General features: G+C 33.3%; 1 protein-coding gene across 1 annotated transcript in view; it reads left to right on the top strand.

Moving 5' to 3' along the window:
- Nucleotides 1–1,712: 1,712 nt before the first annotated feature.
- LOC127546279 (cation channel sperm-associated auxiliary subunit beta-like) overlaps nt 1,713–12,031 on the top strand; it is a 35,443-nt gene continuing 25,124 nt past the window's right edge. The window contains exons 1-3 of the mRNA XM_051973482.1: nt 1,713–2,060; nt 3,289–3,399; nt 5,772–5,907. Of these exons, the coding sequence (XP_051829442.1) occupies nt 1,944–2,060; nt 3,289–3,399; nt 5,772–5,907 (364 nt within the window). The 5' untranslated portion in view covers nt 1,713–1,943. The remainder of the gene's footprint in view (nt 2,061–3,288; nt 3,400–5,771; nt 5,908–12,031) is intronic.

Raw genomic sequence — 12,031 nt, 5'->3', positions numbered from 1 at the left:
ATTTATTTTTGGGAGGGTTTGTTTGACTGATTCTTGATATCTTCTTAAGTCACTCACTTCCAAATTTCTAGTTTAGTGAATTATTTTCTTCAGTTTTTTTTAAACCTCCTTTTGCATTTGACCAATTGTACTTTTAAAGAAGTTTTTTTTTCATTGAATTTTTCCCATTTCATCAATTCTGTTTTTTAAGGAATTGTTTTCTTTTTCCATTTCACCAATTTTTTTTTCCTTTTTGCTAAGGCAATTGGGCTTAAGTGACTTGCCCAGAATCACACAGCCAGGAAGTGTTAAATGTTTGAGACCAGATTTGAACTCAGGTTCTCCTGACTTCAGGGCTGGTGCTTTATGTACTGTGCCACCTAGCTTCCCCCAAATATATTTTTAAGAAGTGGGTTTTCTTCAGTATGTTTTTCCCCCATTTCACCAAATTTATTTTTTAAGGAGTTGTTTTCTTTGGATAATTTCTATTTCCTTTTCTAAACTCTCCTACAAAGCTCTGATCTCCTTTCCTCATTTTTCTTCTCTTTTTAAGATCCTTTTTGAATTCTTCCAAGAGAGCCTTGTGAGATAGAGACAAACTTATATCACTATTTAAGACTTCATCTGTGTATCTAGGATATACTGTAACCTATTCAACATGCTTGCCATCTGGGGGAGGAGGTGGAGAGAGGGAGGGGAAAAATCGGAACAGAAGTGAATACAAGGGATAATGCTGTAAAAAAATTACCCTGGCATGGGTTTTGTCAATAAAAAGTTATTTAAAGAAAAAAAAAAGTTAAAAAAAAAGACTTCATCTGGAGATGTTTTGAGATCTGTTCTTTCCTGTCTCCATAAAAGCTATCTATGATCAGAGCTCTTTTGCTTTTTTGCTCATTTTTAAAGGTTGAATTTTCTCCTAGGGCAAAGGGGAGATTATCCCTAGCTTCCTTTAGAGGACAACAGTGACTTCACATTGTACTATTGCTCGTGTTGCTGGATTTCCCACTGTGCTGAGTGGGTCTCATCAAGTCCTGCCTGTTATGCTAGAGTTTAGGGGCTTGCTATTTGTCTTCTGTAGTTGTACTGGAGTTCTCATAGCTAGTCTGCTGATCAATTGGCTTTTAAACAAGGAGAGAGTAGACAATACTGCTGTATTTTGCTAAGAGCCTCCCACTAGATTCCCTGTGCTGTTCCTATACTGACGTGCATCCCCTGTGCCCAATTGAAACAGACCTTTTCTGAAATCTCTCTGAGATATCTGCTGGAAATTTTTTTTAATAATCTGAACATTTGTGTGTTCTGTCACTCCAAAATCTGTTTAGAGGCTTGATCTTTTGTTGATTTTAGAGGCTTGATCTTTTGTTGATTCTGAGGGAAGCTAGAAAGAACTCAGGCAAAGGCCTGACTAAATTCTGCTATCTTGGCTCCACTTCCTTAAAGGCTCTCTTCTCAAGGAGCTGATGACTTATTTTGTACTCTAAGGGTTCAGTCTGGAATGTATATAGCTATATGGCCCTACACTATGACCCTCTGTTTACTTGATTCTCTTATTACTGTTTTCTCTTGAATCAACCTCTAATTTCTTACTTGCTATGAAACCAGTTAATCATATTCATTAGAACATTGAATTAGAGTCATGTGTAAGGGATTCTCTTCTGATAGTTTAGGCTTTGCAGGCCAGAGACTTCAATTTATAGTCCAGCTGAATTTCTTGTCCTTAAGTGTATATAAAATGAGTAACTGAATACTAGTGATTACCTATTATGTGCTCTACAGCCTATTATTATGTGTCAGGAGTGGCCAAGACATAGGGATGACTAAAGCAGTGAGGCAACTCAATGTGACCATGCCTTCTACAGGTTATTGAAAATAAAAAGTACCCACAACCAGTGTAATATAAACAACAATAATGTATAAATTTGCATTTATTTACTGATCTCTGTTTTATAATAATATTTAATCCCATGCAGATAAACTACAGACCTCCATCATCAATGGGAATAGCCATCCCAACTACTGATAATTTTTATCATGCAGATCCTAGCAAACCCAAACCAAGGAATTACCATCCTCTATCAAAAGTAAGTAATTTCCTATGGTTACACTAGTGTTTTGGTGAAGTCTAAAACTCAGCACAATCATATCTTGAATTTCTATAACTTCTGCTGAGTTTTATTAAAATCCATAACATGTTACTGATGACAGTATCCCTTTGATAATTGTATCATCACTACTGAAGAAAGTAAACTGAATGACAAATAAAACTTAAGGAATATGTTGGCACCTTTTTGTTGGATAACAAACTACAAAATCCTTGTGTCTCATTTTTAATTTTCTCTAGGGAAAAACTCTAAAAAATGCTACATCATAAATTCTCTTTGCCCTATAATTATTCTTTCCCTATTCAGAGCATTACTAGGATTCTTGAAGCTAATGATTCCTAAAGTTTTTAATTTCTGGTCCTTATGTAAATGAAGTATCTTTAATGTATATTTTCCTACATTTCTAGCACCTTCTTTCTTTCCTTCTTTTTTGTTTCTTGCTCTTCCTCCCTCCCCCTTTCTCTCTCCCTCCCTCCTCCTTTCCTTCCTTCCTTCCTTCCTTCCTTCTTCCCTCCCTCCATTCCTCTGTCCTTTCTTCCTTCCTTTCTTCTCCCTTCCTCTCTCCCTCCCTCCTTCCTTCCTTCCTTCCTTTCTTTCTTCCTTCCTTCCTTCCTCCCTTCCTCTCTTTCTTCCTTCTTCCCTCCCTCTGTCCCTCCACCCTTCCTTCCTTTCTTTCTTCTCCCTTCTTCCCTCCCTCCTTCCTTCCCTTCCTTCCTTCCTTCTTCCATCTCTCTCTCTCTCTCTCTCTCTCTCTCTCTCTCTCTCTCTCTCTCTCTCTCTCCCTTCTTCTTTTCGTCCTTCCCTCCCTCCCTTCTTTTTTTCTTTGTTTCCTTCCTTTCTTTACTGGAACATGAAGGGTATTAGTTTTCACTTTTGTGTTCAGCAAATGAGAATAGCTTAGAACTATGGTCCTAGGAAAATCCTGTTACCCACAATACTTTAGGAATACTTTTTTCCTAAGGACTTTTGTGTGTAAATTTCATATATAACTTCTTGCTGTGATGGGAATATTGTCCTGAATATATTTATTCACTTAGGATTAATTTCTCTAGTTTGTTAGTCTGTATTTATCTGAGGGCAAGAGGGAAAAACCAACGAATCATCCTTGTATGAAGATGATGATTAAACTGGTTGCTGACAGCAATAAATATGAGGCTGATGCATCATAATCATTTTTTCCCTCTCCCCACTTGTATTTGCTTTATAGAATTCAGGGAAATATAAGAAGTGTTTAAACAAGACCTCTAGAAAAGACTGTAATTGTACAACGGAAGAGAAGATGTCTCAAAATATAGCTTTCTCAGACTGCATAGAAAAGGTAAAATATTTTGATAGCCTGAAAACAAATTACTTAAATGTTCAATTCATGATTTTAAAGAGTCTCTTTAAAAATAAAAACAGAAACAAAGCTCACATCATATTTGTAGAAAGACATATGTATTCTCCCCCTCTTTTCTCTTTCCTCCCCTTCTTTGCTGTACCCTTCCTTTCCTTATTCTACAAGCATATATTGAGTTTTTATCACATGCAAGGCATATATATGTATATGTTTATATGTATACACACATATGCTTTCAACTTGGCACATAATCAGGACTTTTGTAGAGTTGGCTTTCCTTGGTGTGTAGACTCTGCCTTCAATGTTTTTCAGCTCCTAACACAAACACACACGCACACACACACACACACACACACACACACACACATACACATACACTATATATAATCAGCCATTATTATTTTAAAGACATCGTAACCCATTTTATATGTTAAGATTTTTTTGAAATACATAAAGTGATAGTGTTTTTTGGTCAATCAAGGTAGGTAATAAGAAAGTTGGTATTTCTCCCACAAAAGTAACTTTTTCTAAGGAGTTTTTCACCATGGATAATAACATTACTTGCCTCACCTACTGTTGAATGTGTCGATTTTAAACTGGCTTGCTTTGTTATGCAAAGGTCAATGTGTCTTATTCTTTCAGTGACTCATTATATAATCCTGTGTGGTATCATCAGCATTTATCCAATGATTTAAATCATTTTTTCTTTTCAAAAAATAAATTTTTGTTGGTCTTGTGTTTTTTAAAATTATACCACCGTAGCTATTCCCAGTATCCTCTACTCTCTCCTTAGAGAATCATCCAATTCAACAAACACTTCCTGCCCTCCCTCTGTCTTTCTGTCTCTTTGTCTTTCTGTCTCTTTCTCTATCTTTCTCTGTCTCTACCCTTTTCTACTCCCCCCTCAGACACATAATAGAATACATGTTCACATTTATAAGATTTTGAGTTCCAACTTTTTTCTCCCTTCCCCTTTACCAAGACAGCAAGAAATTTGATATAGCTTATATATATAACCATATTAAGCATATTTCCACATTAATTATGTTGTAAAAGAATAATCAGAAAAAAGGGGGAAAACTACAGGAAAGAAAAAAAGTGGAAATAGTATGTTTCAATCTACATTCAGACTCCATAGTGCTTTCTCTGTAAATATTCAGCATTTTCTATCATGTGTCTTTTGTAATTGTTTTAGATCATTGTATAGCTGAGAACTGATAATTCTATTAAAATCTATTAACATACAATGTTGCTGTTACTGTGCACAATGTTTTCCTGGTTGGGTCAGGGAAGGCAATTAGAAGGTTATTTCAATTGTCTAGATAATAGATGAAGAAAGTCTTTAGTTGGGTGGTAGCCAATCATTGGAGAAAAGAATATGGATGTGAGAGATGAAATAGGAGAAGAAAAACAAGACTTGGGATGAAGGAGAAACAGGAATTGAAAATTTGTGATTTTGAACCTTTATCAGAATAAGAATAGTGGTACCCTAGACAGATATTAGATTATGAGAAAGGATGCATTTATGAAAAAAGTGTGAATTTTATTTTAGGTGTATTGAATTGAAATGTTCAAGAAACATCCAAATTGAAATATACAGTAAGCAATTAATGGTGAATTTGGAACACAGGAGAAATTAGAGATGACTCTATCTATCTATCTATCTATCTATCTTTATATATGTCTCTAGGAATTACTTGCATATTGATGATAATTAAAAACAGAATAGCTAAAGAGACTACAAAAAGTAAGAGAGTAAAGAGTGAAGATGGTCCAGCCCAGAACTTTGGGCAATATTCATAATAAGGAGATGTGATATAGATTATGATGCAGTAAAAGGGACTGAGCATGAAAAGTCAGAAGGCAAAAGGAGAACCAAAAGAAATAATTGTGACAAAAAACCCCAATAATTGACGAAGAAGAGATTATCTTAGAGGAGAGTTTGGTCAACAGTATCAAATACTGTATATGGAAGTTAAAAAGGATTTAGATTAAGAAAAGATCATCTTTTATCTTTTCTTGAGTAATCTCCTATCTTGGGGGAAAAGAGTTTCAGTTGAGTAATTAATTAAAAGGCAGATTACAGGGTTTGGTGAAATTGGAGACAAGGAAATGATTTTTAATTTTACTTTCTGGAATTCATGTAGATGAAAGTTGTTTTTGTTTTTGTTTAAATTTCATACTATGAGAAAAAGCCAACAAAACAAAAACCTAAAGAGAAAGATTTTGCTTTTAAACATCTATTGTGTTATTTATTAAATGAAACTAAAAGTAAAATTGATATTATAGTTTAAAAGAAATATGATGAGGTCTCTTTAATGTTCAAAAGCCCTTTTTTAATTCATTTTCAGGTTATGCGTTTTATGTATCCAGTTAACCAGTATCCTATCTTTTTGAATATCAAGGATGATGATACCTTAGTCTCATTGGAACCTCCATATCTCATTACTATATCTGAAGTGAATAACAGGAAAAATTGGAAACTCAGTAAGACTTGTCTATTTCTAACTTGATTGTTAAATGTCAAATCATTTAGATTAGAAGTTTACAAATGCAAAATTATATGTAAGACTGTGAATCTACAAGGAGTATCTATGATCTCATGAGAGTTCCTTTGGAAAAGTAGTTAGAAATGGTGATTATTCTTGTTCTCCTTCTAATTAGTTTCACTCTAGCATATTGTTCCTGGCTTGTCTTGACAGGTAGATTCCCGAATATTTTATATCATCTACAGTTATGTTAAATGGAATTTCTCTTTGTAACTCTTGCTGCTGGACTTTATTGGTAACATATAGAAATGATTTATGTGGATTTATTTTGTATCCTGCAACTTTGCTAAAGTTATTTTTTTTAGTAGTTTTTTAAGTTGACTCTCTAGGATTCTTTAAGTATACCATCATATCATTTGCAAAGAGGGATGATTTTATTTCCTCATTGCCTATTCTAATCCCTTTAATTTCTTTTTCTTTTCTTATTGCTAAAGCCAACATTTCTAGTATAATATTGAATAATAATGATGATAGTTGGCATCCTTGTTTCACCCCTAATCTTAATAGGAATTCATCTAGCTTCTCTCTATTATAAATAATGCATGTTGATGGTTTTAGATAGATGCTGCTTATAGTTTTTTTTAATAACTTTTTATTGATAGAACCCATGCCAGGGTAATTTTTTACAGCATTATCCCTTGCATTCACTTCTGTTCCGATTTTTCCCCTGCCTCCCTCCACCCCCTCCCCCAGATGGCAAGCAGTCCTTTACATGTTGAATAGGTTACAGTATATCCTAGATATAATATATGTGTGCAGAACCGAACAGTTTTCTTGTTGCACAGGGAGAATTGAATTCAGAAGGTATAAATAACCCGGGAAGAAAAACAAAAATGCAAGCAGTTTATATTCATTTCCCAGTGTTCTTTCTTTGGGTGTGATGCTGCTTATAGTTTTTAAGGAAAACTCTATTCCTATACTCTCTAGGGTTTTTTAATAGAATTGGGTTTTATATTTTGTCAAATGCTTTTTCTGCATCTATTGAGATAATCATATAATTTTTGTTAGGCTAGTTATTGATACAGTCAATTATGCTAATAGTTTTCCTAATATTGAACCAGCCCTGTATTACTTGTATAAACCTTACTTAGTCATGGTATATTATCTTGGTGATAACTTGCTATAATCTCTTTGCTAATATTTTATTTAAGATTTTTGCATCATTATTTATTAGGGACATTGATTTATAATTTTTTTTCTGTTTTAACCCTACCTGGTTTAAGTATCAGCACCATTTATGTGTCATAAAAGGAATTTGGTGTGACTCCTTCTTTTTCTATTTTCCAAAATAGTTTGCATAGTATTGGAATTAATTGTCTTTAGATGTTTGGTAGAATTCACATGTAAATCCATCTCACCCTGGAGGCAGTTGATTAATAGCTTGTTCAATTTCTTTGCCTAAAACAGGACTATTAAAAGAATTTATTTTTTTCTCTGTTAATCTGGACAATCTATATTTTTGTAAGTATTCATCCGTTTCACTTAGATTATCAAATTTATTGACATACAGTTGGCAAAATAGCTCCTAATTATTGCTCTAATTCCTCTTCATTAGTGCAAAGTACACTCTTTTAATTTTTGATACTAGCAATTTGATTTTCTTCTTTCCTTTTTCTAATCAAATTAATTAAAGGTTATCTACTTTATTGTTTTTTTTTCTTTAATTCAATCTGCACTCTCTTCTTACAGGACCCCTTCTTCTCCCTTTCCCCTTCTACTTCTGCCCTCCCTTCTACTAGTCTACCCCTTTCCTTTTCTCTTTCTTTTCCTACCTCTGTATAGGGCGAGACAAATTTCTGTACAAAATAATATGCATGATATTCCCTCTTTGAGCCAAACCTGATGAGATTAAGGTTCAAACAATACTCATCTCTCTCTCTTCTTTCTCTTATATGTAACAGGTCTTGTGTCCTCTTCACGATGTAGTTGATCCCATTTTACCTACTTTTTTCCTTTTCTCCCAGGACAGTTCCTTTTCCATCCTTAGTTTCTTTTTTATATAAGCACAGGAAAGTCAATTTATAGCTGCATCCTCTTATACCCCTTCTAACTGCCCTGACAAAGGTACAGTTCTCAAGAATTGCATGTATCATCTTCCCATTTGTGGATGCAAATATTTTAACTTTTAAAAACATAGTTTTTTCTTCCCTTTTTACTTTTCTCTTGAGTCTTGATTTTAAAGATCAATTTTCTGTTTAGCTCTGGTCTTTTCAATAAAAATAATTTAACATCCCCTCTTTCATTTAATGTTCATCTTTTTTCCTAAAAAGATAATGCTTAAATTTTCTAAAGAGCTGATTCTTGGCTACAGTTCAAGCTCCTTTGCCCTCTGGAATATCATATTCCAGGCCCTTTGATCCCTTCATTTTAAAGTGGAAGCTGTCAAGTTCTGGGTAATCCTGATTGTAGCTCCTCAATATTTGAATTTTTTTCCCTGAATTTCCTGAATTTCTCCTTGATCTGATAATTATGGAATTTAGTTACAATATTCCTTGGAATTTTCATTTTGGGGTTTCTTTCTGGAGATGATAAGTGTATTCTTTAAATGGCTATTTTACCAGTTGAACTTTTAAATGAATTGCTTTGTTCATTAGAATTTTTTTTTTCATTTCACTATTTTTTAAGGAGTGGTTTTCTTCAGACAATTTCTGTTTTTCCTTTTCCAAAGCTCTTATTTTCTTTCCCCATTTTTCTTCTAACTTTCTTTTAAGATCTTTTTTGAATTCTTCCAGGAAAGCCCTTTTTAATTGAAGATCAACTCATATCACCCTTTGTGATATCATTTGGGGGTTTTTGGCCTTTAGTATTCTCAGGATTTGAGATCTGTTCTTCCCTGTCTCATCTATGATCTGAGGTCGTTTTGCTTTTTCTTTTTGCTCATCTTTAAAGGTTGAAGTCTGCTGTTAGGGCAAAAGGGAGATTGTCCCAAGCTTTCTTTCCAATCCATAGCTATGCTGCCCTGGGGCCTGTGCTGCCAAAAAATTTCAGGATTTCAGTACTCCCAGATACAAAGTTTAAGTTCAAATATAAAGATATTATAGTCTATGATTCTTGTTGATCTCAACCTCTCAATGTTCTCTCTCTCTCTCTCTCTCTCTCTCTCTCTGTTGCTCTCTGTCTGTCTGTTTGTCTGTCTCTCTCTCTTGTTGAGGTAATTGGGGTCAAGTCAAGTGACTTATCCAGGATCATACAGCTAGGAAGTATTAAGTATCTGAGGCTAGATTTGAATTCAGGTCCTCCACTGTGCCACCTATCTGACCTTAACGTTTTCTCCTTCTAACTCTTGACTTGTATTTGATCAATGGTGAATTGCAATTTAGTGTAAAAATGGAAATTGTGTCATTATGAAATTTATGGGTGACACAAAGCTAACATATTGACTTACAAAATCAGAATTAAAAAAGATCTAAGATAGAAAAGTGAAGGCTAGAAAATGAACTTGAATGTAGATAAATATAAGTGTAATGTACTTGCTTAAAAAAATTAACTGCATAAATATAGGATGGGGAATTCTGTGGCAAGAATAGAATTCATGTGAAAAAAAACTCAGGATTCCAATCGCAAGAAATCTCAGTATGAGTCAGACACATGATAAGGCACACAAAAATGCTGAAATGGTCTCAGGCTGAAATTGAAATAAAAAATATGCTAGGTTAAAGTATTTTAAATTATTTTAAATAAATTTAATTTATTTAATTAAATTTAAGAAATTTAAATTTAAATAAGTTTAATTAAATAAATAAAATACTTTTATTTTAAATATAGGTAGAGTATCCCTCAAAGTTTGCTGTTACCCCAGATTGATAGGTTCTTCAGTTCTGAGTCACATGTATTCTGAGATATTGTTTGGGCAAAATCAGTTACGTGATTACGGAATGGCCCATGCAAAGCCTTTCCTATATAGATGCTTCATGGGGAGGTGGGGGGGAGTGGTCAGTCCTACTATATAAGACAACCTAGGGCAAAGATTGTTATACTTTTTTTTTAAATGTAATGTATTGCTTTAGCAATCTGGTAAAAACCTATGGACTTTTTATCAAAATAACATTTTTAGGAACAGCTAAGAGCACCAGCCTGAAATCGGGAGAATCTGAGTTCAAATTTGGCCTCAAACGCTTAACACTGTCTAGCTGTGTGACTCTGGGCAAGTCACTTAACCCCAATTGCCTCTGCAAAAAAAAATAACATTTTTACATGCTTTAAATAACATTTTAAAATAAAATACATAGGCTTATATTTTTGGTATCAAGGATGATGATATTTCAATCCTAATGGAACCTCTATCTTGTGAGTAATCGGAAAACTGAATTCTATTAAATATCAAAAGATATTAAACTTTAACATATTTAACATGTATTGGATTGCCTGTCAGCTAGGGGAGGGGGTGGTGGGAAGGAGGGGAGAAGTTGGAACAGAAGTTTTGCAAGGGTCAATGATGAAACATTACCCATGCATATGTTTTGTAAATAAAAACCTATAATAAAAAATAAATAAATAAACTAGAAAACAAACAAACAAAAAGATATATTAAAATGTTTGTAGGCCCTAGGTTAAAAATCTTATTTAACTTAGAGTTCTTCTCCATGAAATTTGAAGTGATTTGTATTAGCTAGCATATATTGGTAAAAATCACAATTCTAAGATAAATTAAAATATAAAGATAATTGTAAAATCCCATATTCATGTAAGTTCTTAAGAGAAATTTATATGCATCTTATAATCTGAGGCATTTCCATTTCTGAATTTTGCTTTCCTCATCTGTAAAATGAGATCATTGGGCAGATTTATTTTTAAGGGTCCTTTGAAGTCTATAATTGTATAATTCTGTAATCCTCACCACAAATTTGGGAATTATTATTCCTATTATTTTGTTAAATCTTCTTTTTAGGTCTTGTATTCTTGGTCAATTAGTGATGCTCACGGAAATAATTAGCAGTTTTTCTTTAAGTTTTAGGAGTTTTAAAATATGAAGACTTGATCAGTGTTTATTTGGATAATTTATTTCATTTTTAATATTTAGTAGAAAATGCTTTCTCAATTGAGTGATTATATAGTAAATCAGCAGCCTACATTTGGAGGAAATAAAGGAAGGAAATCACCATGCAAGTTTTATATATCCCAACGGGAATTATTATAGGCTATCTAAAGCCTCAAGAAAACTAGAAACAGCAGGGATGCTGTGATGTTCTAAATCTATGCAAATATTGGTGATGTAACTCTATAGGAAAGCAAGGTGTTACTTAGTACTTCCATATCCAGATTTATACTTTGGAATGTTTGAGCATTGTCATTGGTGGCAAAAAAAAAAAAAGAGAGAAATTGTGAGGTAATCTAATTCATCTTGTGACTGAATTTAGTCCTCTTTTCCTTTATATCAAGAACTTGGTTAGATTTCTAGAGAACTCTCTTACAGATAGTAATGAGTTAATCCATTGAACAAAGGTGGCAAAGTTTGTACACATTCTGGATTTTTCAATTCAACTCTCCTGAAGCAGACTCAAGACTCTAAATTGATAAATTTAGTAAACAGATTAATATGCATTTAGAAGCTTTGATTGAATACTTTATATAGTGGAGTGGCTTACATATATAAAAAAGGCCATCAGTGCTAAGGACATAGTGCTAGAATAAAGGCTGACATAGTAACATAAATGTTTTGATTCAGAGATTTTAGTAAGCTCATTGGTGGGATTCTAAGCTATCAGTTCAATATTTGTATGCTAGACTTTTTATAGATTCAAAAGACTGATAGTGCTAGTTTAATTATTTTAATAGCAAAGCAGATAAACTCAAATTCATGAAGAGATCATTCCTAAGTCATTTGTTTAGAACATGGTACACATTTTTTTTCAAATAAGAATTATCTATGGTGATGTTCCCAGGACAGCCCCAAAGTCTATGGAACCTGTAATATATCTAAAGCATAACACTGAATTACTTGCATTACCCAAATGACTTAAATAAAATTATTTCACTTCTTTTGGCCCCAGTTCATCATTTATAAAATGAGAATAATCTAATATTTTGTAAGCATTAAAAGGTTACATAAATATGAACTCCTA

The sequence above is a fragment of the Antechinus flavipes genome, chromosome 2, assembly GCF_016432865.1.
Source record: "Antechinus flavipes isolate AdamAnt ecotype Samford, QLD, Australia chromosome 2, AdamAnt_v2, whole genome shotgun sequence".
Classification (NCBI taxonomy): domain Eukaryota; kingdom Metazoa; phylum Chordata; class Mammalia; order Dasyuromorphia; family Dasyuridae; genus Antechinus; species Antechinus flavipes.
Note: the sequence above shows the minus strand (reverse complement) of the source record. Positions and strands in the feature narration are given on the sequence as shown.